Source organism: Mandrillus leucophaeus, unplaced genomic scaffold (assembly GCF_000951045.1).
Source record: "Mandrillus leucophaeus isolate KB7577 unplaced genomic scaffold, Mleu.le_1.0 Scaffold763, whole genome shotgun sequence".
NCBI classification, from domain to species: domain Eukaryota; kingdom Metazoa; phylum Chordata; class Mammalia; order Primates; family Cercopithecidae; genus Mandrillus; species Mandrillus leucophaeus.
Genome location: NW_012108286.1, coordinates 757,846 through 783,919, shown reverse-complemented (window position 1 = coordinate 783,919; position 26,074 = coordinate 757,846). Strand labels below are relative to the sequence as shown.

Below are 26,074 nucleotides of genomic sequence, written 5' to 3'. Positions count from 1 at the left end.
ACTAAATTCTATAGAAAAGTTGAGTAGTTTGGATCCAACATATTTAAGAAAATCTCCATGACACAAGGTCAGCTAAGAGATGTAGTTTAGTAGAGTGAAAACCTTGTTAATTTTGGATATGAGGAATAAAATCTGATATAATTACCAGAAAATTTTGTTTTCTTTTTTTTTTTTTTTTTCCAACAAAAGCAAAGTCATAGTAATTTTGTAAACCACAATTTCACTTCCTGGCTTGCTTTTCATTTTCAGTATCTAAATCACTACACATTCTTGGTGGTTTTCAATAAATTCATCAACATCAGTAACAGATTTGGCAGTAACAATGTAGAAAATAGGACAAATATTTATGGGTTTAAGCATGAGAGGGATAAATAAGCAAAATAATGAGAATGCATACCACAGTTAAATTCATCGCCATCGTCTAACCAAACACACAGAATGAAAATAGGAATCCCCAGAACGTGACACTAGAGCACAATGCCAAGATACAATCACGCACTGTTATGTCTGAGCATGACAAAGAAACAGATGGTCATGACCTTTTCTGTAAGGAGGGGGAAAAAAAGAATAATGATACAAGACACTTAATAGCAAATTTTTCATAACTGCTGAGATTCTTGGAAGAAAAACAAAATGAAGAAGCTGCTACAGTAATGAGATTTAAAAAAAAAAATACATGTCTATGTTTGCCAGTCACATTGCAGAATTGAACAGTCACCTGTGGTTTTCCGCTTAACACAGGAGAGATGAGTTGGTCTAGTATATTTGATAGCAGGTTTTAAAATGAATTTCCTGGAGGGAGAGTGGGCCTGAACTTCTGTTTTTTTAGCAAGTTCAGCCTTCTTATAAACTGCTATGAATAAGAAAACACAAAAAGCATACCATCAGGAAAAAATAAACACTTGGAGCAAAACCGAACGAAATTTTATAAATAATTAGTTACCACTGTTAGGCAGTTCTTCTGCAAAAAAGTAATAATGAATTACTTCAAAAACATTTTTAAAGAAGTGATTGTTAAATGAACCTTTTTTCCTTCTCACTTCATCTCTGGAGACTGTGCTAGGTTCCTTTTTAGCTACTTTTCTTTCAGGAGTGGAAATTCTGCCTCTCCCGGTTTTAAAAGGCTTTTCTTTTCTATGTTTCTCAAGAGATGATCTCCGAGCTTCCTTTTCAGCTTTCTCCTCTTTAGGAATAGTTTCTAACTGTTCTGTCATGATGCTCCTATCATCATCTGTGGATCAAAGCAAATCATGACAACAACAACAACAACAACAACAGTGAAAACATTAGTAACAAGTGTACAAAATCCTTTGTATATTTAACAAAATGCAAAACAAAGAGATAAAGAGGTATTTTAAAAAGTTTAAGTGAAAAAAAAAATCCCATAAGGTTATTGTGTTTGAGTTGAGAGTAGAAAATTAAAAAAAAATAATAATAATGCACACCTTGAGTGTCCACCCAGAGGCTGTCAGCGTCCATGATGGAGTCGTCAATGGTGGTCTCGTCTTTGTAATCGTCATAGGTTTCTGTCTTATATTCAGAAAATGCAACCTCTTCTCTCTCAGGGGAAGCTGGAGCCTCTGGGGAACCATCTTTGGGTTCTGCCTGGGCTTCAGCTGCCTCTTCTACTTCAAACTCTTCTTCGTCATGAGGAGATGGTCTCCTTTCCACCTCAGGCTGCTCTAGTGCTGCAAAACGCACGCTGTGGGACCCTGACTCCCCTTCATCAGTTGTGGTTTGCACTACAGTGATGAAATCATCCTCGATGGTCACAACAGACTCAATCACTCCTTTGTGTTCACCTGGGCAGGTCTCCACAAATTCCTCCCTGGCACCTGAGACACCCAGGTCAGTAATCTGAAGGGTGTCTGAGCGGAAGAGCAGTTTATCATATTCTCCCTGGGCTTCTATCTCTTCTTCCTCACTCTGAATCTCTGCTGGTTCAGATATGATTGCTTCATGCAATGGCTCTGCAACATCAGAAGGCGTGATGGATATATCTGGGGTCTCTTTGCTTTCTTCTTTCGGCCCCTGAATAAATTCCATCTGGACATCAGCTCTCTCATCTGTGGCTAAATCAGCCTCTGAAACAGCAGGTGGGCAAGGTATTTCCACCGACAGTTTGACAGCAATCTCATCTTGAATTAGAGATGATTCTGGAGATGTTTCCTTCTTGCCCTCATCAGCTTTCAAGGACTCCATGGTAAGACTTTCATGCTCACCACTAGACTCATAGGACTCCTCCTTGTCTACAGCCTCCTGGTGCACCAAGTCAGGCTTGGCCACCTTCTCTTTGACTTCTGTCTCACTAACTTTGATGCCTTCTTTCATGTGGCCAGACTCGACACCCATAAATGCATCTACCTCCTGTGGTGCTTTGGATGAGGGGGTCATGTCCTGTGTAGCCTCAAGTTTTAGCTCTGTTGTCCTTCTATCATCTATGTTTAGCCCTGAAGCCATCTGTCCAAAGTCACTAATTTTAACATCTAGTTGACCCTGGACAGCAAAATCCAGACCTTGTTCCACCTTTTTGGATGATTCTACCTCAGCTACCTCTGGCACTGAACTAAGACCCTTCTCCGCTTTCTCAGAGGATGCATCTGTTGGTATTGACAAATCTTTGGCCAAAGCTTGCTCATAGGTTACTCCTAATCCGAATGTTTCTACTTCATCACCAGCCTCTTCAGTTTTCTTGGCATGTTCTTTTGAATCAGCATGTTCTTCACTCTTTTCTATTACAGTATCCAACCTATCATTAGCTTTCTTCTCTTGGTCAAACTCCTTACTCAGTCCTGATTTGTCACCAGAGATATGCGCGGATGCTTCTTTGTCAACACTGAACTCATCTTTGACTCTTCCGGCTGCTGCCAGTTTCACTTCAATCAATGAAAGGTCTGTGGCCAAATCTCTTCGAACTTTATCATCAGTGCCTTCATAAAAGGAACCACTCTCCCCTGATAAATTCTCACTGTCTTGAACAGGTGATGGCAATGGGACTGTGTATTTATTGAACACACAGTAGCCCAGGTCTTCGAGCTGACTGTCCGTTTTTACAATGACATGGTTTTCATCAGTTACCGGGGGCAAACCAGTACGAGTATCCTCAACCACAGTCTCTGATGGGACTGATTTCCTCCTGGCAACCTCAGCATCTGCACTCACAGAAGCCAGTCTTGACCTTGTGCCTGCCAGATCTAGCATTTCAGGCAGGTCTGGTGCCATGACAGTACCATTTTTGTAAAAATCTTTGGCTAGGAAAGGAGACTCACATGATGTCTCCACTTGAGTACTTTCTTCTCCGGTAGCTTTTACTTTCTCTATCTGTTCCTCCTCTTTGCTTTCTACGGGGAAGCAAGGGGCTTTCTCTAGTGCAGGTGTGGTGGCTGGAAGGTAATCATCCCCTTCATCCATACTTCCACTAGTGTTGGTTAGAATATCGGAAGCCAGAGGAGAAAGATCATGTCCCCGACCAAAGTTAAATCCAAGGGCTATGGAATCTAGGCAAGACATAGGCAAATTGATTGACATGCTTCTTTGTTCTATTGCAGACCTACCACCAAGTCCTAAACTCCTGCTGAGGGTCAAATCGTCCTTATTCTTACTGTGGAGGTCCCTTTTCTCTCCATACACTTTTGGATCAATAGTGAACATTCTTTCTTGAGGAGAACTGGGTTCTTCAGGTAAATCAGATGGATAACTCTGTGCGAGAGTGCTGTACCCTGTTTCTTGTGCTGGAGGACTGGGCTGGGGTTCTTTTCCTGTTTGAAACTCCTTGTCACCATTTTTATGCATGGGAGACATGGTATCAATAGACTCATGGACACTTTCTCTAGTGTCACTCAGTTCATAGTAATCACTGCCTGGCTCAATGCTTTTTGTTGCTTCTTCCTTCAAGGCAGATGTTTCAAAGTACTTGGACATTCCTGATTTATCTTCATAAAATGGCATGTCAAGCTCAGCTGATGTTGCAGCTCCAACCCCTTCAGTCTTATCTTTGTCATCAACTCTCATTTCAAAAAGTTCCTGAATTGAGCTCTTTTCAATTAATGCAGATGGTTCGGTCATGGCTTTCTCCAGTGTTTTAGAGGTCATGGCTGAATCTGTAACGGCTTGCTCCAAACTTACAGGGAACGAGTCCTGTTTCGACATATCTGTGGTAGGCTCTTGGTCTTTCTGTTCTGAGAAAATATGCTCTGTGGAGGTCTGAATTATGCCTGCTTCTTCATCTGCAGGTTTTGGGGGTTTACTCTCTTTCGGCACAGCTTCTTTGTCAGAAATGGTGGTTTTTTCTTCAAGCTTCAGCTCAAGTTCCTTTTCAGTAAGTATAGGTTCCTGTCCACTGGGGGTGAAAGTATCTTTCTGCTGTACAGTCTCTTGATTTATGGCCTCCTTTTCTTCCTCTAAAACTTTCCCTGTAACATGTTCTTCTACAACTGGAATGTGAGCATCTTTGGGTAAGGTCATTGCCTCTGAGGGTGGTGCTTCTGCCGTTTTGTCAGGTTTATCCTCATAGGGCTCTTCAATGTTAAAACCATCTTTGGCAGTAGCTGGGCCACTGGTTTGTTGCAGAGATTTTTTGTCATCTGGCTGTAAAAAGGCAGGGGTGAAGGGTGATGTGTCTGTAACTATTTCATTCTTCATGACATCTAAAGGAAGAGTGAAGCTTCCACCTTGAAAGGGACTTGGCATGGGAGAATCAAATTGTTTCCCTTCCCATTTTGGGATATCATCAAATACGTCTTTTTCCCTCATGGGAGTCAGAGGGCCAGGAGATATTGGAGCAACTAAACCCCACTCATCCTTTTTTGCTTCCGTTGGCATTTCGATGAACCAGTCCTTTTGTTCTTTTGGAGTTGGAGGCTCTTTAGGGAGGTCAATGCCAGGTACTACAAGGCTTGGTTCTGTCTTCTGTTTCATGTCTTCCAGGCTGGCAACAAGAGTGTGCCCAAACAAAGCTGGGGGTGCTTTTTCTTCTTCTGTGCCTTGCATGTCCTTTTTATCAGGGTAAGTTTCAGTTGTCTCTGGCTGAGAAACTAAGGCAGCATGTTTAAGGTCTTCACCAGGCTTACTTTGCTTCTCTGACTCCTCTTCCTTCGTGTCTAAAGGCTCAGCTGCAGAGGGAGTCAATTCCTGCTGATCATGGAACTCCATCTTCGAGGCTGTAAGTAAATCTGAAGTAATCGGGTTGATTTTTAAACAAATAATAGGCAAGTGCATTCAGGAAATAAGCTTCAAATTATATTTTGAAGTGATAAATGAATGGTAGAATAACAACAAAAATTATGGAACATGCAAGCATGCTACCCATGTAAAAATCAATATGAAAAGGTCAGGACTGAGATTTATGTGTACTATTACTAAAATGAACTCTGGTTATAAATTAATGTGCAAAGGAATTGTAAGAACAGTATATTTCTGGATATTCTTTTCTCTTTTTTATTTGTTTGTTTGTTTTTTTTTTTTGTCTCTCCTAAACCTTATGTGATGTGTATTATAGAAGAAACGAAATTCATGTGCCTTCTATACATAAAGATTATAAGCTAATGAATATTGAGTAAGCAGCTAAGTTAGGGTACTGAGGAATATTTAGTAAGGATTAAATATAGATAAGACTTGATTTCTACTGAACATTTTCATTGGTTTTATCATTTAAAAATGAATTGGTAGGCTATGGGCAGAGGGCCAAGTAATGCACAATGATGTAATGTTAATAGTTTCAGTTAACTTGATCAACAAATGCCAGGGCCAATTCTTTAGGCATCCACAGGTTACTGGCATAAATTTTTAGAATTCATCTGAAATTAAATTTCAGAAATATAAGTAAATATTTGCTATCAATTTTATATGATATGACTTAAGAATTTACAAGCCAGTTTCTATCACATATTGAAAAATTTAAATTCCTAATCATTACTTAGTCTGTACGATAGATATAAGAAAATCTGAATTACACTGTTGATACTGGGAAGTCATGTGAGTAACAAACTTTTCAAAACAGTCAACTATTGAAATAACTTTATTCCCATGGTCATGACCTCAATTCCTGCAGCATGACCAACTGGTGAAGCATTGGCCAGTATCGGCTTTAGAAGTGCTCCACAGAAATTAGATAACACATTTTTATAAAATAATAAAATTCAACCATCTCTAAAAGAGCAAGTGTATGGATCATCATTACCTTATATACTTATGTGTCCTGTTGTAACAATAGAAAAAAAATACTTTATGAACTTCTAATAAAGGTTAGATGAATGAAAACTTAAGAGATATGGGGATGATCAGAAGGGTTGGCTGCCATGGGGAGAAAATGATATAAGAAGCATCAGCAGGAGCTCAAGAAAATCAAACCAGTATACATTGAAGCATAAAAAATATAGCACATTTTGGTTGCAAACAAAAACGATTCCACCATTTAAGCCTCTATGTGCCAAAATCCAACTGTACGATTTGAAATAAAAGCATATGAATTGCTGTCCCCAAAATAAAAACAAAAATATACATGTATTAGCAATGTGACTGGCAAACATTTGAGATGAGGGGGGCGGGTAAAAAAAAAAATAATAAAATAAAAAAAGAAGCTCACATAGCATCATCAGCCTGGCTGCAAAGCGTATTGTATCATGGCAAAGGAAAACCAGGAATCAGCTACAGCACTGGAAAACCAAGCTGCCACAAGGCACTTGCGCAAGCCACGCTCTCTGCACATGAAGCCTACAACAGTGGACTTGTTATAAGACCCAGCGATGAAATAGCGAAATAGCATTGGAAAGGCATCAGGTTGGTAAGCCACTGGAGAGATCATTTGCAACAAAACACATGCAAATCCTGAGAAAGACACACCTTCCCCAGCAGAGGAAGGGGTTTTTACTTCTGGAGACACCTCCTTGACCTCTTTTACACTTTTCTCATGTGGGGCCCCTGCCGGGGCACTCTCTTCGGGAACTATTTGGGCCTCCGCACTAGCCTCCATTTGGCCCTTACTGAGGCCTTTGGGTTGGTCTGAGGACTTAGCAGCCCCACACTCTTTCTCAGGAAGAGCAGCAGGTTTCTCTTCCTCAGTCATCCGACTCTCTAGCGTTTCTTCTTCTTAGGGATGAAAAAGATGTTGACATCATGACCACAGAACAATACATGAAACGACAGAAATATTACTAAAGGAACACTTTCAGCTCCATTAGAATGACCTCATGAAGACCTCAGCTGTCTTTTTTATTTTACCGTTTGGATGAACAAATTAATATTCTAATGCAACATACATTATGTACTGGTTGGAAAACTATGATGTATAATCTGCTAATAGTGATGACTTTTAACGTCTCATTAAAAGGCAATTTATTTTAAAATTTGAGAGCTGAAAGGGTTGTATTGATTGATTACCCTTATTGGAAATGGCAGTAAGTTGCACGCATGTGGAAAGCTTGCTGGAAATAAGAGATGGTGCTGCCGGATAACAGATGGTTGTGAAAAGATGGATGTACTGATGTACTGAAAAAAAAAGTCTTTAAATTTGTTAGACATGTGCTGTTTTCGCCAATGCAGGAAGCCCCTACATAAGAATTCCCGGCTGCTTTATTTAAAATGTGCAAATTTTGCTAAAGAAATCTTTGGGAACAAAAAAAGCCTTGCCTCAAAAGAATATCCAACCAACTACCTTAACAGCTTTATCACAAAGTCCACCAAATTTACTTAAAATACAATTTATTTAGCATTTACAAGGTAAGGGACTACCTAAGTCAAGTTATGTTAGCTTCATTGCATTATGATGGTGGAGAAAATGAACATTTTCAAGAAGTAAGTAAAATAAAATATGTTAAAAACAAGGTCAAGGTTAAATTTAAATCTGTTTAGAAAAGTCTACCTCTGGGACACAACTATTACCATATTGTTTAACTCCCTGAAATATCAGTAAATATCAGTTCATGTATAATTTTCTTTGACACTAAAGAAAAAATATGCACATTAGTAATAAAGTCTTATTTCTGTAATTCAAAACAAAATCATCAAGGAAAGATCATTGAGTGGCAATCAAACGGCCAAAATAACCACCCCCCAAACCATGTATATCAAATAAAAAAGTTAACATTTAAGATGTAAAGATAAACTTTTCAAGTCCATGAGTTATTGCACTAATTTGTTTCTCATTTACACTTGAAATGTCAGTAAAAAAAAGTAAATCCCATTTTGTCACTTAAGGAATTAGAGAGAAGTATATGAGCTGTTTTATAGTTTTGTAAATGAAATATTCTTACAAAATTCTTATGAAATAATTGTGCATTGTTTAAATGGCCCTGAGGGAAAGACTACAGATAAGAAGAAAAGGAATTTTCTTTTTTTTTTTTTTTTAGAAATATTAATATCCTCAGAGAGAAACAGAGAGAGAGAGAGAGAGAAATAAAAAGCTACGTTATCTCTTCACATTTAGCACTCATTTTTATTTTTGTAATTTAATTATGGAATTTAAAGTAGCATTTTAAAAATTTAGATTCTAACTTATTTTAGGAAAATTTTATAATGTCATAGATTTTGATTACAGTTAAAAGAATTTTAATATAACTGCACTATAATGTTACCTTTTTGAATAAAGTCTAATCAAGTTAATGTACATGTTTTCAAATCCATGTAGCTTATTAGCTTTCCATTTTCTCATTTGGTATAAATCATATTTATTTCCACTACAATTGTTCCTTATTTAAAAACACACATATTTTAGAAATTCAGTTTAGAAGAACTTAGTTTCACTTAATAGGACTTATATTTCTTTATCGGAGAGCCTGAGCTATTGGTGTTCTGTTTTCAAAAGGGTCCTTGAAGACGCTTATTATGATGACTGTAGTTGGTGAGCTGTAAGCTTATTCCTTATTGCTTTAGAACTATCTGCTTTCATATTAAATATTGTCCCTTTTGGAAATAAACTCTTTGCCTAAGCAAAAATATATTTAGCTGTATCTTTTTTTTTCTTTACCAAAACTACCTAGTTAGAATGAGACATATTGCAACCCATCACCTACTTATTTTATCCTCACGATAACCAATTATACACTTGAGTCTCCCAGCTTTATAAGGCTAGAATGACAAAGGCTTTGAATCATTTCCTTCATTTTAGTCCAGCTCTACTGATGTGGGCCAAGATTTAGTCACCTGGGGAAGCCTCTGTAGTTTCTGTAGATGATTACATGATATGGGGAAGTACATTGTTTCTGTAACATTTATTCTGCTCTAAACAGATTCTTCATTCTTTCTCTTTTAAAGATCTATCATATTAATACAGCACTAAAAAGAAAGCTAATGCTATTTAAAGATACTATTTAATAGTAACATTATGTGTCTAAGGAGTAAAAAAATTATATTAAGAGTCATCTTGTTTGGTTTGGGTAAGAATATGTTCTTCCCCCGCTGATTATTGGCAGGGAGCAGAAAGAAGTCATACTTTAACAGAATAGTTTTTTGCTTCTCTCTCTCTCTCTCTTTCTTCTCAGAAGCAATGATACAGAAAAAGGAAGTGCTCACATGCCTCTAGTAAGGCTTCTTTTATATAAATTGTTAAGGCATTTGGATAGATTCAACTTATATAGGAACTTCACTTTCATGCAGAGAAAACAGGCTCCTATCCCTCCCACCCTGTATGAAGGCACACTTAACATGATGCAGGTGGTCAAAGCTGCAGGCCGGGGAGGAGGAGCAAAAGGGGACCATGCTTGGTTCACCTTTCTCCTGGCCTAAGTGGGCCTCTGCATTCTGTGCTGTGACACTGGGGAGCACACTAGAGGTGGTCCATTCTGAGCTGAACAAAGGATGCTCATAGTACTCCTCATCGGAATTGTAAGGGTCATCATCAGGCACAGACACCGAGATGGAGGGGGCTAGGAGTCTACGCCTCTCCCCGCTGGTGGTAGGTTCATGGCTGGGGAACCTGTGTAGAGGACCCACTTGATCCTCAGCCCCTTCATCTACAAACAGACACACAGGAAGAAACTGCAGGGAGAACTGGACAACACAGACACAAGATCAGACGGACGAGACAAACACCTACACAAGGACACGAAGGGCCACAGAAGCAGCACAGCAGGATGAAGGGAAATTAGCAAGATCAAGCTGATGGAGGATGGGAGACAGCGAATGTTTCATGCCTCAGTAACCACTCAATTCCACCTATCCCTTAAGCAAGTTTGTCATTGATCTAAGTGAACCAAAAGCATTGACAGTCCTGCTGCAAAATAAAAATCATCTATACATTCCTCTCAAACAAGTCAGAATAACCAAGGAATCGTTGGAATAGAAACAAAGCCTTACAAAACAAATGCATTCTTTGGAAGAAATTCTTTCATGAAGATTAACTCTACTCGTGCTTATATCAATATATTTATAAGTTAAAAAAGAAGAAAGTTGTTAGGATTTAATGCCTGTAAGATTATGAAGAAAATAGTCCTGTTTAAAACATAGCCTTAATTTTCTAGGATGCACAAGTAGTTAGTGTTTTGGTTAATTTAATTCTAGTTAATAACTTTAACCAGAAAGTCATTTTTAATTTCAGTCCTGTTAAGAAAAATCTACAATGCATTATTCCTCTTCCCTGCCTTAATAAGAAATGAGCAGTCAGCATAGCTCTTTCTTTGGATGCTAAGGCTAATGTAGTACCTAGGGACATCATTTTAAACAGGGTTCTGATTTGCAGGGCAGAGAAAGTATACTGTTTTAAGAAAGCCTTTAATATTATAAACTTGTTTTCTTATGTTTTGTTTCCCTCCTGAAAGCTTAGTAGAGATACAATTAGCTGAAAATTTCTGCAGAGTCGGCTACAGATTCATCAAGGCTTTATTCCATGTAGTTTCATTTGTACCACTGGCTCTTGGCTGTTTTTCATGTTTCAAATCTCTTATTGCATGTTTCTTATCGAAATGCTAAAGTAACTACTCTCATTTCTGTTCTTTCCTGTATCTTGCCTAGGAAATTTGCATTATTTAAATATATCTCCTTAAATATACAACTGTAGATCAGTCTGCTTAGCATTTGGATTCTTGTACAATTCAATGAGCACTTGGCTTCTGATGTGATGCAGACATTATATCTCAGGCCTATGTGGTGGTTACTAAATTTGCTAATCACTATTTATTTACTTATATTGAGAAATCAATTTAAAACTTCATGACTCTCAATAATAAGAACAAAATCTATAGTATCTATCTGTACAGTTTTTATTTATATCAGATTTTAAGAAGACAAAATTATAGCATTAATTTGCAAATACACTATATTTTTAGGACAGTAACTTATTTTTGGCAACCAAGTGATGACAACTAGAAATAAGTCTGAAATCATGAGGATACTAAAATAACATTTTGTAGAGAGAATACATTTAATCTTTCAAGCACATTATTTACTGATTGTTCCATGGAAGATGTTTCTGGATAGATGCTCAGAACTTTCTCAGCCACAATGCTTTTTATATCATGGGATAGCAGAAGCCTAAAATAACATTTGGTATTCTTAGTTCAACTCGGCACGATTTCGCAGCTGAGCAGATAATTGTCCAAGATCTGGCCTACAACACTGACTGAATCATAGCCCTGGCTTGTCACATGTCCTAGCCATTCATATTTCTCTCAGTGGATCTCTGGGGCTGTAAACTCCCCATGTATGCAAGTTACTTCTAAAACTCCTGGTATGTTCAATAGGGTACTTCCATGATCAATAAATGAAAATGGGATATGTTCCTCTCTGCTTTTCAACATTTATTTTCTGGGAGGTACAGCAGACTATAGTATAAAACTGAAGAATTTCAAGCTGAGAGTAAAGCAATACTCATTGGATGTTTTAACCTTTTGCAGATTCTGGCCACCTCTTTCTTGTTGTCATTGTTCTTTGTGAAAGTGCCAAAATTTAAAAACAGTCCAGAGCCTAGCTTCAGATCTATAGAATTTTAAAAAATGGTATTTTCTATTCTGAAAACTTTCACTCTAATCAGGAAACAACAAAAAGAATACCACAAAATTTGAAAGCTCCAGTGGAAAAAGTAGCTTCTTTGTAGTACTTGTCTGGCCTGGGACCAAGGCAACTTCAAAAAGAGTGTCTGGCAAAGTCCAATCTTCTCTTGGTACTGTGAGCTGTCTGTACTCCAAGTCTCTGTTTAAGACATATAAGCCTAAAGTCCATCTATGTTGCAAGCTCTAGAGATATGCCGGGGAAGCTATGCTTTATGGGGACCAGGGAGGGCTAAGCCAAACAGGGCACTTGATTCTAATGATAATGATAGAAGACATTAGATTCTCATTCCTTATGGTGTTGTGCATGGCAGGTGCATCTGGATCACTCTCAATGGAGATGGAAGACATAATAATTTTAAATAAATAAATAATAAATGGAATATTTATTTTTAAGGTTTTTTTTTCTTAAAGGAAATTAGTATAGTAGCTTGTAACAAATAACTCTCATTTGAAGATAATTTACTTCCATAGTCTCACAGTAAGAACCTTGATAAGAAACAGCCTTAGGGATGTAGTGCAACCGTGATTGCAGAATTTAGATTTGGATTTGCATTCTGGATAAGCCACTTATCCAGACATAAACCATGACATTTTGGGCAAAGGAGTGGAAATGAATATTATCTATCTTTGTGGGTTGCGGGGAGGATTAAATGAGAAGATATCTGTGAAAATGCCAAGCACAATGTCTGACTCCATACATCTTAGCATCTGTGTCTTCAGTGTACTCAAACAAGTTGTCAGGTACCTCTGTTCTTTCCCCTCATTTAACACATCAAAGTTGGAGTTGAGAGATATATGAAAAATTAAATTTATTTCACAACAGTTTGCTGTTTGAGGTCAGGATTGAATGTAGCCATCCTTTTACTAGAAGTGGGCATGCTTCTGGGGACTCTGCTTTTGCCACAGAATATTCTATTTCATTTAATAATGTGTTATGCTAAAAACAGGGTAAGCTTATATACCTTGGACTTCCGCATAGTTCTTCTGCATAATTATAATCTTCAAAAATAAAGCTTACCTGCTTTCAATGGAGGAATAAACTTTACTTTCCCTAGTTTGCTTTCATTCAAACTTTTTTTTTTTTTAAATAAAGCATTTGAAAATTTACACTGGGCTAATGTAAGGTTTGCCATGTAAAACCCAGCCTTGGTATGCCAGCCTCCTTTGGAGACTGCATCTTGTGGAATGTTAGTGATTCGGTGCTTTTTGCTTGTTGTGGCATCACAGCATATGGTTGATGGCTGCTGGCTGCACTTACATTGTTCTCCACATTTCCAAGCCCTTTCCATTCTGCCAGCTTTTGACTGAGGACTCCTCAGTCTGCTGACTGTTACTGCTGCCCCAGAATGACATAAAGAGAAAACTACTTTCAGATGAGCGATGATTAGGTCACCACATCCATGACACAGGAAAACACCACCCTAGAATTCTGGAGCAAAGCTAAAAGGGCAGAAAGAATCCTGGTTCTATGTTCAGATTATTCCATACCTTCACAGCCTTCCAAATTCTAATAGCTCAGTCCAAATGACAACTATTATGATTAGGCCAAAAAGAAAAAGGAGGTTAATTTGAAAACATCATAATCAGTACAGTTTTGGTTTACTGTACCATAGTTCCTTTTCTAAGTGTGCAGCTTGTTTCATTTTTTTAAATCAAAATCCCTTGTAAATGTTTTCCAGAATAAGCACATGTCCTGGGAATTACTAATATTATATTAATTATAATAAATATTCATAAATGATAGTAATTAACATTTTAAATTATTTTTAGTGGAAGCTTTCATGCTTTCCCTTTGGGAAAGAACAGCTTTAAAAAGTTTGATAATTAATAAAAAGAAAGTGTATCCTCAAAATCGCTGAATTAATCTAACAAAAGAGCTTTCTTCCATTTGTACAAAAGGATCAGACTGCAGCAGTCACTACTCCCTCAGATTAAAGTTGCTTTGAGGGTATCAAGGAGGGTAAATAATCCGCTAGATAAGGCAAAAAAATCCACCTGCTCCCTTTCCACCTGACCTGCTATAAGCAATATATTGATGGAATTTGGGCTGAGTATTTACAAACTACTTGGTTTGAAAAATTGAACAGTTCAATCCTGTCTTGTGACTTGTCACTAATTTATTTTCTGACAAAACTAAACTTAAAAAATACTTGTATATTACTTAAGTGTGGTTTAACATAAAAGACAAGCAGTAGTTTGTCTATACCACAAATCTTTTACATATTTAAGGTGAGAATATTATCTGGTCTTTATAGAGGTAGAGTTTATAAAATATATACATCTATTTTTCTTAAAACTCAAAAAATGAGTATACATTTAATAGGAAATAATCAGAACTTCAGATAGTTCAATGTTTACAAAATTAAAAATACAAGTTTGGCTTGAAAATAACTTTGAATTACTTTCAATAAGAGGTTAGTTGGTATTTCCCTTGAATATCTTGAAACAGCTTGAAGAAAGTAATTCCAAAATATTAGGGAACTCTGGAAAGTTGACACCTAAGTTACCCAAATGTGAAGGTGATTCTACATTTTATTTATTTATGCTTTCATTATATCCATCATATTGCCCTACAGGAAGCAGGCTGGGTGATTCCCAGATGGATGGGGGACACTGCTTCTTTCCTTTCTGTTCCAAATTCCATATACAGTAAGAAGATTAACTGACTTGACCTCAAGCTGACTTTTGGAGTAAACCTATTCTGTCAACATCATATCCCTCTCTGGGTTAAGAGGATTCTCTGATGCTTGAAAAGCTTTAAGTAGGAGCTTAAAAACATTTTCCATGGCCTGAAGGAGGTACAAGGGTCATGTCAGGCTTCCCCCTGCATTCAGAGTGAAATCTAGGCCACTGACCCCAGCTGACCACGGCTTACTCTCACACTCCCCTCCACTGCTCTACTCTTTCTCACTACCCATTAGCCACGGATCCCCTTCAGTTCCTGGGCCACTTCATCTTCTTGGGCACCTGAGCACCCTTGTGCTTTTTTCTATCTTTGTTTGGCCAACACTTTCTCCTCATGCTTCTGGTCTTAGCTACTTACCCATCCCCTCACCTCCCAATAAAATAAGATTTCCCTTGTAATATTTTAAAGCTCCCTATTCTTTTCCTTTTCAATGCTAGTCCAATTTAAAATTATTGGTAAGTTTATTTATTGGATTCCTGTTCTTCACTAGTGTTTATTTTATTTATTTATTTATTTATTTAGAGACAGAGTCTTGCTCTATCTGGAGTGTAATGGCGCCATCTTGGCTCACTGCAACCTCTGCCTTCTGGGTTCAAGTGATTCTCCTGCCTCAGCCTCCCGAGTAGCTGGGATATAGGTGTGCGCCACAATGCCTGGCTAATTTTTGTATTTTTAGTAGAGACAGGGTTTCACCATGTTGGCCAGGCTGATCTCGAATTCCTGACCTCAAGTGATCCGCCCGCCTCGGCCCCCCAAAGTGCTGGGATTACGGGCTATAGTGTACTCTTTAAAAGCAGGGATCATGTCATTTTGTTCACTAGTATATACTCAGAATTTGAAGAGTACCTGAAACATTGTAGGACTCAGTAAATATGTGCCCAGTGAATGGATAAACACAAGGTCAAAAGGAACTTTTCAAACCTATAAATTAAAAGATTAAATCACATTAACTAATAATCATTGGCTGCTATGCACTATTATCCCCAACGTTTCTTTTATTCCTCAGAAAAATTTAATTTGTTTATTATTTCAGGCAGTAAATTGGAAAAAAAAAAGGGCTCAATTTAAGAAAGAAAAACCTTGCTAAGATAAATTTAGGTTTATAAATCTGTAACAAAATAAAATTAGAGTTGATAATATATGGTTCACTAATTCAATTTTTTATATTTAGGAAATCAAAGAATATTTTAAATGGACCTAATTACAAATGATAAAAAGACAAGTCTTTTAAAATAAATGTTCTTCAGTCTTAAACACAGTAAAAAGGAAAAAAAAATGTGTGAATGAATAACATAAACACTTCTAAACTTCTGGTTTTAATATATGAAAACTAAGTAATTTTGAAACAACAATGGAGCCCTAGTTCTCCCCTGCCTTTTCCTATAACTCTCAAACAATAAACAAAGGTTAACTGGTCTAAGAGAACAAGTAATTGTTTCCTTTTAAGTAGTGCCTTTCATCTCAAATTCTGAATGAATACTCTTCAAAGGCATCTTTTTGTTTTATCAATGAGAACTGAAAAGCTGACATGACATTCCATGGTGAGTAAGTTCATAAAAAGATCCATGGACAATAACAGGTCTCAACAGGAAAGAGTCATGAGCTCAGCTTCCAGTTCAATGCTCTCAACATCAGATTCATTCATTAACTTCTTCATTTATTCATTAATAATTATTAAATTTGCTACAGGTCAAGCCCTGGGGAAGGTCTTGGCAATATTATAGTGAGCAAAACAGATAATTCCTGACACTTTCATAAGGAAATGTTGATTTCATTGATAAATCTGACTCCTACTATTATGGAGATTACATTTATGTTTATTTTAATTTTTGTTCAGTCACTTACAAGGTAGAATTGTATCTTCCCTGTTAAAGCATTCTAAAGTGAATGGGTTCTCTACAGTTATTTTAGCAACTGAACACAAAATTATCTTCCTTAATCAAGCAGATTTCTTTTATTTACCAAATTCCTCTACTTTTGCTTTTATAAAAATAAGTGATTATTTATTTAAAGTCTTTGTTTCTTCTTCATTATTTGAAACAGATAGCTCCAAAGCTTGGTCACATACTAACCAATACCAAAGTCCAGAGCTTACTGATTGAAGTTCATTGTTCACCCTTTATCAGAAGACAAACCCTGAAAAGTCCAATAGGCCTTACCTTCCTCCACTGTGACAGTCTGTTCTGAGGCAGGTGATGGGGGTGGAGAAGGAGGCAGATTAGCTGTTTCTTCAGCTGCTAAAGATCAAACAATGGAAAAATGAGATGCAATAATTAATCCTTTTAGGCTGGTAGATGTGTAGGAAGTTCTGCCATTTGTAAAAAGACCTTTCTATAAAATTCAGAAAAAGATTCAATAGTAAGCTGCATTTGATTTATTTTTAGGCCCATTACCTGATTCATGTATTTTTGAAAACCTAAAAAATAAGATAAGCATTTGATATTCTCCCAAAAAGTGATTTTATCATCTCTAGAAAAACAGATTAGAGATGCCTGCTAAAATTCCATCATTACTCTCATTAATGTGTCTACCTGTTCAATTAATAAAATATTTCATTTTGGCCCTAATTTACCATATGAAAACACACACAGGCAGGCAGATGTTTTTAGTCTGGATTCAGTTACTGACTGAAAAAACTATTAGAACTCTATTGTTCAACTGCTCAATCTGGAAACGTGTTACCTTGACCACTCATAGTTATTTTAGGGGACATATTTTTTAAACCTTTTGTTCACTGAGTCTAATTTCAAAACTCATCTTCTGTATGTATTCTCAGAAAAGGAAAAATAAACTTTCATAGCCTGAGCGAACTTTCAGACAAAAGCCATGTGCTGAGTAAACTTCTGGTCTTAGCAATCGATACACGTGAAGACGAACCAGAGAAAAATGTTCTAAAAGATGTAATTCATTTACAGTCAATCTAAGTTTTATTTTTCAAGACACTTACATGATTTGTGATCCCCTCATATGACAGTAAGAAATTTCAAAAGGAAATATTTCTCAATTAAGGCCAGTGGTTAAATCTATTTAAAATATTAGGGGAATTTCAATTTCATAAAGTAGTTAGTAGAGGCAGCTTTGGGATGACAGGTGACTTTTTAGTTCCTTATCCTATGGGCTTCTGCATGGTGTATTTTAAGATTTCAAGTTTTAAAAAATTGAGTTTTCTTTTCTTTCAAGGAATAAAAGTGAACAATAAACTGAAGGTTAATGTTTTAGATTAGATAATTCTTTATCTATGTGTTTTAAGAGAAAAATGGTCCTTAATAAAAAATCCCACAGTACTAAAAATACTGAGTGTATTCTAAATTACTATTTTGGGAGGGAAGATTATTTTTATTATTTACTTTTTAATAGACAATTAAAGGAATACTGATCAAAAAATCAAATATCACGGATATATTAGACTGTAAGAGAGGGAAATGGATATGTACTATTTTTAGGCCTTTAAAACCATACCTTTCTATGACTTGCGTGTATATACCTGTGAAATAAATATATATATTGAATTTAAGACAGTCTCCTTTCTTATATCTCTTCGTGTATATACATCTATCTATCTATCTATCTATCTATCTATCTATCTATCTATCTATCTATCTATCATCTATCTATGAGTAGGGGCAGCAAGGCTTTGACTGAGAGTGTTTCCTTTGGCAAGCGTGCATTACATGACTTGCCTGGCCTAGAGGGCATTTGTCTTGTTACTAAGGGAGAGAACAGCACTCTCTCAGCGCCCTTAGATGAACCAAGTGAAGTTCAGTACTTCATATAAGATACAAAGTCACTCATGATTATAACAAAGCTCTGGCTATAGGTTTTGTGTAGTCAGTTCAGGAAGACCCAAACAAGGCTACAGTATAATCATTCACCAAAACCTGTAAAGGGAAATAATCATCTCTTATGAAAGTTTTAGTATATTATCTTTATGGGTGGAGTCATGAAATAATGCATTGGCTTTATTTTAACAATAACTATTTCTAGTGGTCTGGAAAATGAAAAAATTAAGGGCCCCTTAGGGAAAAGTCTAACTGTAAGCTCACTCCTCTAACTAAAGACTATGCAAACACTACAATGAACCAGTGGGAAAAGATGAAAATAGGTCCTAGTGCATACCCAGTTAAGGTGTCTGATGAATGTTACATGTAAGGATGAAGTACAAGATATGGTCTATCTTTTGAACATGAAGACTTTATCCTGTGATCAGGGTGCAACAGACACAGTCCCTGACCTGAGGATCTTCTCATTTACCTAAAGGCAGAGCTGCAGTCTGGTCTTTATGCTGAGCTTCTTTCTCTTGTTCACCTTTCAGGACTGCTACAGCCTCAGCAGTGACTACTTGAACTATCCTTGCAGACACCTCCTCTGTAATAAACAGTAACAAAATAAAATATAATGATAAGAAGTCTGAAACAGAAAGCAAGAGGAAAAGTAACTAAACAGTATAGTGGGTTAGAATTCCATTTTCTTCCCCCTAAAAAGTACAATATACTTTTATAATTGCAGAGAAAACATAAACACATATATACAAAAAAGAAGAAGAAGAAAAGAAGTTGGTATTCTAGGAGCTAAGCTAAGCAAGCAAAATGAGCACAGAACTGAGAAAAAATACTTATATGGTATTTGAACATTTTTTTTTTTTTGGCTTCAACAACAGAAATTTATTTTCAACTCTGAAGTCTATGACATCTCTGTAATAAAATGAATGTTTGTATCCCCTGCCCCCAAAGTCATATGTTGAAGTCTTAACCTCCAATGTGAAGGTAATTGGCACTTTATTTTGTAAAAGCTGTTTACAAAAATAGAAACAATTTAGTTTCTTTATACCTAGTAAAACAAATTCAAGGAGAGAAGAGAGGATTCATTTTGAATTTAACTTAAATTTGTTTTATAGTTTTCTTATACTATTCTAAAAATGTAATTTATATAAGCTTGTGTGCTTGATATGCAGAAATATCATTATTTAAAATATGAAAAGATGCCTCAAAATGTATATTTGTGGTTAAATAGCATTATCCAGGATCAGTGAAAATAAGATAAATTGTAAACAGGCAATGATATGTCAGATGGTCTCTTTCTAAAGAACTATGATTTTTCTAGATAGTAGATGTTTTAAAGATCTTTAAAGCCATATGACATAAAATCATCTCAGTTTCATTTTTTTTTAAAAAAAAGAGGGTTCAAAATTAAAATGATCAGTCTGTGAGATGCCAAATAACTAGTTTTTAGCATCCCTGACTATTATAATGTTCTTTCTCCTAAGCAGAACAATGGAAGAAATAACAAACACGTAATCACAAAACTTTCTAACAGTCATGAGTGAATGACTAACAGAGATATATCAACTGTTTTAATGGTATGAAGGAAACATACTCACTCTCAGACCTGCTTAGCTATCTGTGTATCTAAAATACATCATTGTAATTCCATTCCTGATTATAGCTGGAAGCTATGTAACAAGTGATTAGCCATAACTGAGCAACATCTATCTATCTATCTATCTATCTATCTATCTATCTATCTATCTATCTATCTATCTATCTATCTATCTATCTATCTATCTAATCTATCTACCTAATATATCATCTATCTACCTATCTGCCTGCCTACTTACCTATGTATCTCATAGACCATGTTAGATATTGTGAGAATTTACCTTTAGAAGATGACTATTTTATTTCTAAGAGATAATACTATCTTATTAGCTGTTTGTTTTAGTGTTGGAATAGAATTTTTCAGTTACACCAGTTAAATAAATAACATTAGCAGTCATCAAAGCATTATGAGGAAGATTATCTGCTATGCTACTCAGTGAAGAGGGCAGTAGAGAAGAAAAGGCTGTTTGTTTTCATAAAGCCAGGCTACTGGGTAGGGTTTCTCTGAACATTCTCTGAAAGGCTGGGCTCCTAAAGTGATGTTTTTTTTTTTTTTTTCCATGGGAAAGAGTACACAAAAAGGGCTACAGAAAATTAAATTAACTGTAAAGATATTGCTTAGACATCTAAATTGCTTAATAATGTTACAAAAAGAATTATTTTAGGTTTTGAGAATCGCCACTTACATATATTAATTTTTAATGCAATTAAAATATTTAAAAATCAGTAGAGTGAGGTAGCTTCTTCTAGCACCCCAGTGATTTATGGAAAATTGAGTATAATAAAGAGGTGGAACAATCATGGCAGAAATTGGGATATATATAGGACCTTTATGTCTTCTGGATCATTCTTGCATCTTTCTATTAGCATGTATGCAAACTGTAGTATCTTCCTATGGCATTTAGTACATCTCACACAGAATTGTCCTGGTTCACATGGCTTATCTCCCACACTATGTAAAGTTTCCCAAGTCAAGGACTCTCTTCTGTTATTGTTGCAATTCTAACTTTTAAGTTCAGGGGTACATGTGCAGCTTTGTTACAGAGGTAAACTTGTGTCTTGGGGGCTTGTTGTACAGACTATTTTATCACCCAGGTATTAAGCCTAGTACCCATTAGTTATTTTTCCTGATCCTCTCCCTCCTCCAATCCTCCACCTTCCAATAGGCCCCAGTGTGTATTGTTCCCCTTGATGTTGATGTGTCCATATGTTCTCATCATTTAGCTCCTACTTATAAGTGAGAACATGCAATATTTGGTTTTCTTTTCCTGTGTTAGTTTGCTAAGAATAGTGGCTTCATCCATGCCCTGGCAAAAGACATGATCTTGTTCTTTTTTATGGCTGCATAGTATTCCACAGTGTGTATGTACCACATTTTCTTTATCCAGTCTATCATTGATGGGCATTTAGGTTGATTCTATGTCTTTGCTATTATGAATAGTGCTGCAATACACAATTCTTGAAGCTTCTCTTACTGAGTTTTACTCAGATTGGATGCTTAACAGGATTTTTTTTTTTTGACAGAATGGAAAATTAATATGAAAGGTTTTGTTCATAATATTTACAAAAATTCAGAAATAAGTCATGCTTGTTACTACATTTAGTAACCTTAAAACCTCAAATTATCTTATTTACTCTATTATTAAGAATTTGATATATATATATCAAAACAGTATTTCTTAAATGGGGATCCTGCATTCTTGTTTAACTATTGATAAATATTTTTAGGGCCTGAGAGTGTTTTACATGTATTAATTTTTTTTAGATTGGGAAGATAATCCAAAATAAATAAGTATCCATTGGTTATATGAGCAAATTATAACAGAGCAATTCTACATTATTTCAGTCTTTTTCTTTGGTATTGTATTTTAGGTTACAGTTTTGATACCATGGAGAATTATTTTAAATGTTGAGAGCTAATAAGAAAGGAGCGGTGGATTTAATACATAAAGGATGCGGTCATACAAGTGTAGCCCAAATAACATTGTGGTACACTGTATAAATAGACTTTGAAAATAGTTGAAACAGAGACAAAAGGAGAATAGAAGTATTACTTGCCTCCGGTTCAGTATAGAAATGTCCAACTTAAACAAAGGCACGGTATCAGCCAGTACTATATTTCAATCGTGAGTGATAATTTAGTTTCAGCAAAGCAGTATCATTTATTGTAGATGAGAAGCAGCAGAGAGTTTGAATATTACTGGTTTTGTTGTTTTGGAGAAAATGAATTTATAAGTGTGTTTATGTCCCATAATGGAATTAGAACTAATGAATAAGTTAATTTTATTTTTGTACATTTTTAACCAAAAGTTGTAAAAAAAAAAAAAACTTAATCCGAGGGAGAATTGATAAATTTTTTCTTCTTTGAAGGAATTTAAGAGAATTTGAGAAACATTATTTTAGCATAGTCAAACAAGCTGTTGGCTTAACTGACATATTATCTGTAGGATTTTTTAGAAAATAATATTGTTAAACTTTTTCAAATAGGGCATAACACATTTTATAATATAAAGTTCACCAGTGAATTTAGGAAAACAGGAGCCTAAGAATGTTCTGGGAATTTCAGTTGGTCCAATTAATTGAAAATCTTCCTCTAAGTAAGGGCTGCCATTAGCAGAGACAGAAGCATTCTTAAGGAAGGAAGAAATGGGCTTCTTTCACTGGAACCCTCATCAGCAGATCTACTGGGTGAGCTTCATCCTTATAGCATGGCTCCTGGGGACACGAGCAGATTCACTCAGGGTTTGTGTAAAGTTCAGGGCAGATTAACCATAAAGGTTCCAAACAAACTCAGAAGACAAGGAAAGACAGTCACAAAATCAGACCTAGAAAAATATAAATGTAATGATTATGATGTGTGTGATTATATATATAATTTCTTCACTGATTCTACATTTGTCTATTAAATGCCTCATCCATCCATCCATCCATCCATCCATCCATCCATCCATCCATCCATCCATCCATCCAGTCTTTCTATATATTTAGGGGATTACTGATTGCTGTTTTTTGTTTGTTTGTTTGTTTGTTTGTTTTTTACAGTACACATCAGAGGGAATCTCACAGACTTTAATTCAGAAAATGTGGGTACAAATTCCAGCATTGCTACTTTCTAGTTATTTCATACTATGAAATGTGCTCAATCTCATTTTTCTTTGATGCCTTATCCATAAAATGGAAACAATTTTAGTAGCTGTCTCAGAGGTTGTTGTGGGGACTCAATTACATAATCATATTAACCAGCTTGCCACATAATTATATAACGGCCTGGAATACAAACAAAATAAAAACTTCCAGATAGTCCTTCACCAACGCATCTTTATTTTCCCCTAGTCATGTATTTTTCTGAGTCTTCTACTTCAATATTTCTGCTTTAAAGAAAGAGCAATCGTGATATGCACTAAAGGTCAGCCCAACTAGGCTATTGTTATTATAACCATCTGAAAATATAGTTAATCCAATATCACTGATGTTGATGGCTACGTTAATGGACAAGGGAAGTATTTTTTTCCAAGACAAAGATATGAGAGAAGTAAATATTGTCTTTGTTATTTATTTTCTGGTTTCACACCCAATTTCCTGGATGCATAGGTCCTGGGCTACCATCTGCTCAAGATTCCGTCCAGCAAGTACCAATTCAGGACTGTCTATTCTAGACAGTGCTCTATAAGGTATGATAATCCTGTCTAATTCTGAACACAATTGGTGACATGAAAAATTCTCTTGATTAGACTACATTTTAATTTTCCATTGCTTACTTTTTCTACCTTCTATTCCTGTAGAATACTTTTTTATACTTTCTATTCTTTTATTCTTGCTTTTTCTTCCAAACATATGTGTAAAGTTATAAACAAGACTTAGTTGTTTAGAAGACTAAAGATAAATCTAGATTACACATAAATTGGGGAATTATTATTCATTACATGTAATTGAAAGGTAACATTGATCTTCATAGCTGAAAACATTAAACAAATATAAAACTGCTTATTGTAATCTGATATTTTGAAAGGCTCAATTATCTTTCTTTCGAACTTCTAAAATGTTCTGGCACTGGACATTTTTTAGTTTATGTTAGAAATTATCTTAGTAAATAAGTGTATATAATACGTTTTTGTATTCTTTCTTTTGTGAATGTTCCATTCTCTCTTTTGTGAATGAATGTCAGGATTTTGATGTATTTAACAGTAGTTTTTGCACTACAGTAAGACCCTTACATTGGTATTTGAATGCAATTTGCTATTATTTGCTATTTTATCATATTGATATTTTATCAATATGATGAGACAATTTCTATAAGTAATAATCTTATAACATGACTGTAAAGTCATGTCATGGCTATGCATGAGTGACAACTTGGATCTGCTCTCAAATCAATTAGAGGGAAAACATTAAAAAGGAACCTTTCTAAATAAAATTCATCTCATAATTTCCAAAAATGCTATTGATTAAAGATTGATAAGAATAAAGGATTTAAATATCTAATCCAGGCAGTAGAGCAATAGATGATAGCCCATCATCACTATCCAGGTAAACGCCTGAAGACAAAATGTGAAATCTGTCTTGAAAACTTTTCTTGGGAAACAAAGATGGGGTCAGTATTTAGAAAACAGAATCAAAGTAGTCCTCTGGAAACAAAAAATACCTTTTCTTCCTATTAAGGAAATATATTGGTGGAAACAAATACAGGAGATTAATAAGTTTGAGAAACTAATTGAGAAATGCTGTAATCCACTGAAAACTACTTGATGAAACCCAAACAGTATCATGCTAAGCTACTTAAACATTTCACCTAACTAATGAATAAACATCACACTGTTATACAAGGTTATTAAGCAACCTTGTATGACAAGTTGTTACAGTAGGCACTTTTCATTTCTTGTTGATGTTATTCAATACACATATTTACACATTGTCCAGATGGGAAAAACTGGCAAAATAATGGATAAAGATATGCTTGTCCCATTTAGACATTGTTATGATTTACATCAGTATTTTATATAAAAGTAGGTTCTAGTGTCACCAAACCTGGGATCAAATCTGTCTCCATCTCTTACTAGCCAAAAGACCTTGGTTAAGTAACAATCTCTCTAACCTTCAGATTCCCCATCTATAAAGTGGGAATAAAAGTAGTGTTCATCTTTTGATGTGTTGTAACAATTAAATAAAATAATATAAATCAAGTGCTTATTTAAATTAGGTACCACTGTTTTAATCACTCTTGATGTCCTGTTATCATTGAATTCTATGAACATCGTTTGATTGACAAAATGTAGGTAAGATCTGAAAGTTTTTGTCAGACACTGAGATGATTCTGTCATTTTTCCCAATGAGTACCTCGTTGCTTAAATGCTGGGCCACTACTGGAACCCTAACAAACAATACATCAGGCTCCTGCCACTGATTATTTAAACTAAAAGGTACATAAAGTAAACTTTGCTCTACTGTCATATCATACTACTCAGCAGTTATAGCCATCATGACCCTCTGTTTTTTTCCCCAATGCTGATTCATGCTGCACCACTGCCATGCTCTTCTGATCACACTATTTGCCATAACAAAAATGTTAAGACAACCTCAGGCTTTGCTTTTAGCACATTTTTAAAGTTATTTTGTTATATTTATCTATCAATATTGCTTGGTTGATTAATAACAAGATCAACGGAGATGAAACTTTTTCAATGATCCTGGAAGTTTCAACTTGTTTCTGAATGATATGTAACATTGTTTGTGGACCCATAAGTTTGATTTTGAATTTGTACCCTGTGGCTTTTCAGCAGGACCAGCTATGATTACTTGAACGTGCAAAGGTTCACCAATTAGACTGTGAACAAAAAAATCCAAGCACCTCAGCATAGGCTTGAGAACATATTTTTGTTGATTTCTTTCAGGTTGTTAAGAGAGAAGTAAGACACAGTGGCTGTAAATTCAACCATATGGAATATAAAAGCCTGTAAATGTTTTAAAAATCTTTGGTATAACAATGTTGTGTTCAAAGAAAATGACAAATAAGCTTACCGTACGCTTGTGGAAGA

The 26,074-nt window shown here is 35.6% G+C and overlaps 1 protein-coding gene across 6 annotated transcripts in view; it reads right to left on the bottom strand.

The window, feature by feature from the left end:
* The window catches only part of MAP2 (microtubule-associated protein 2), an 82,077-nt gene that overhangs the window by 38,584 nt on the left and 17,419 nt on the right, over positions 1-26,074 (bottom strand). For 3 of the 6 annotated variants that reach the window (XM_011966526.1, XM_011966527.1, XM_011966528.1), the window contains exons 2-3: positions 18,919-19,032; positions 16,827-16,904 (exon numbers count right to left, since the gene is read on the bottom strand). In XM_011966526.1, coding sequence (XP_011821916.1) covers positions 16,827-16,904; positions 18,919-19,032 — 192 coding nt within the window. Of the gene's footprint in view, positions 1-718; positions 854-1,024; positions 1,232-1,445; positions 5,172-16,826; positions 16,905-18,918; positions 19,033-26,074 lie in introns of all 6 variants that reach the window. The other 3 variants (XM_011966522.1, XM_011966523.1, XM_011966525.1) reach the window with 2 other exon arrangements.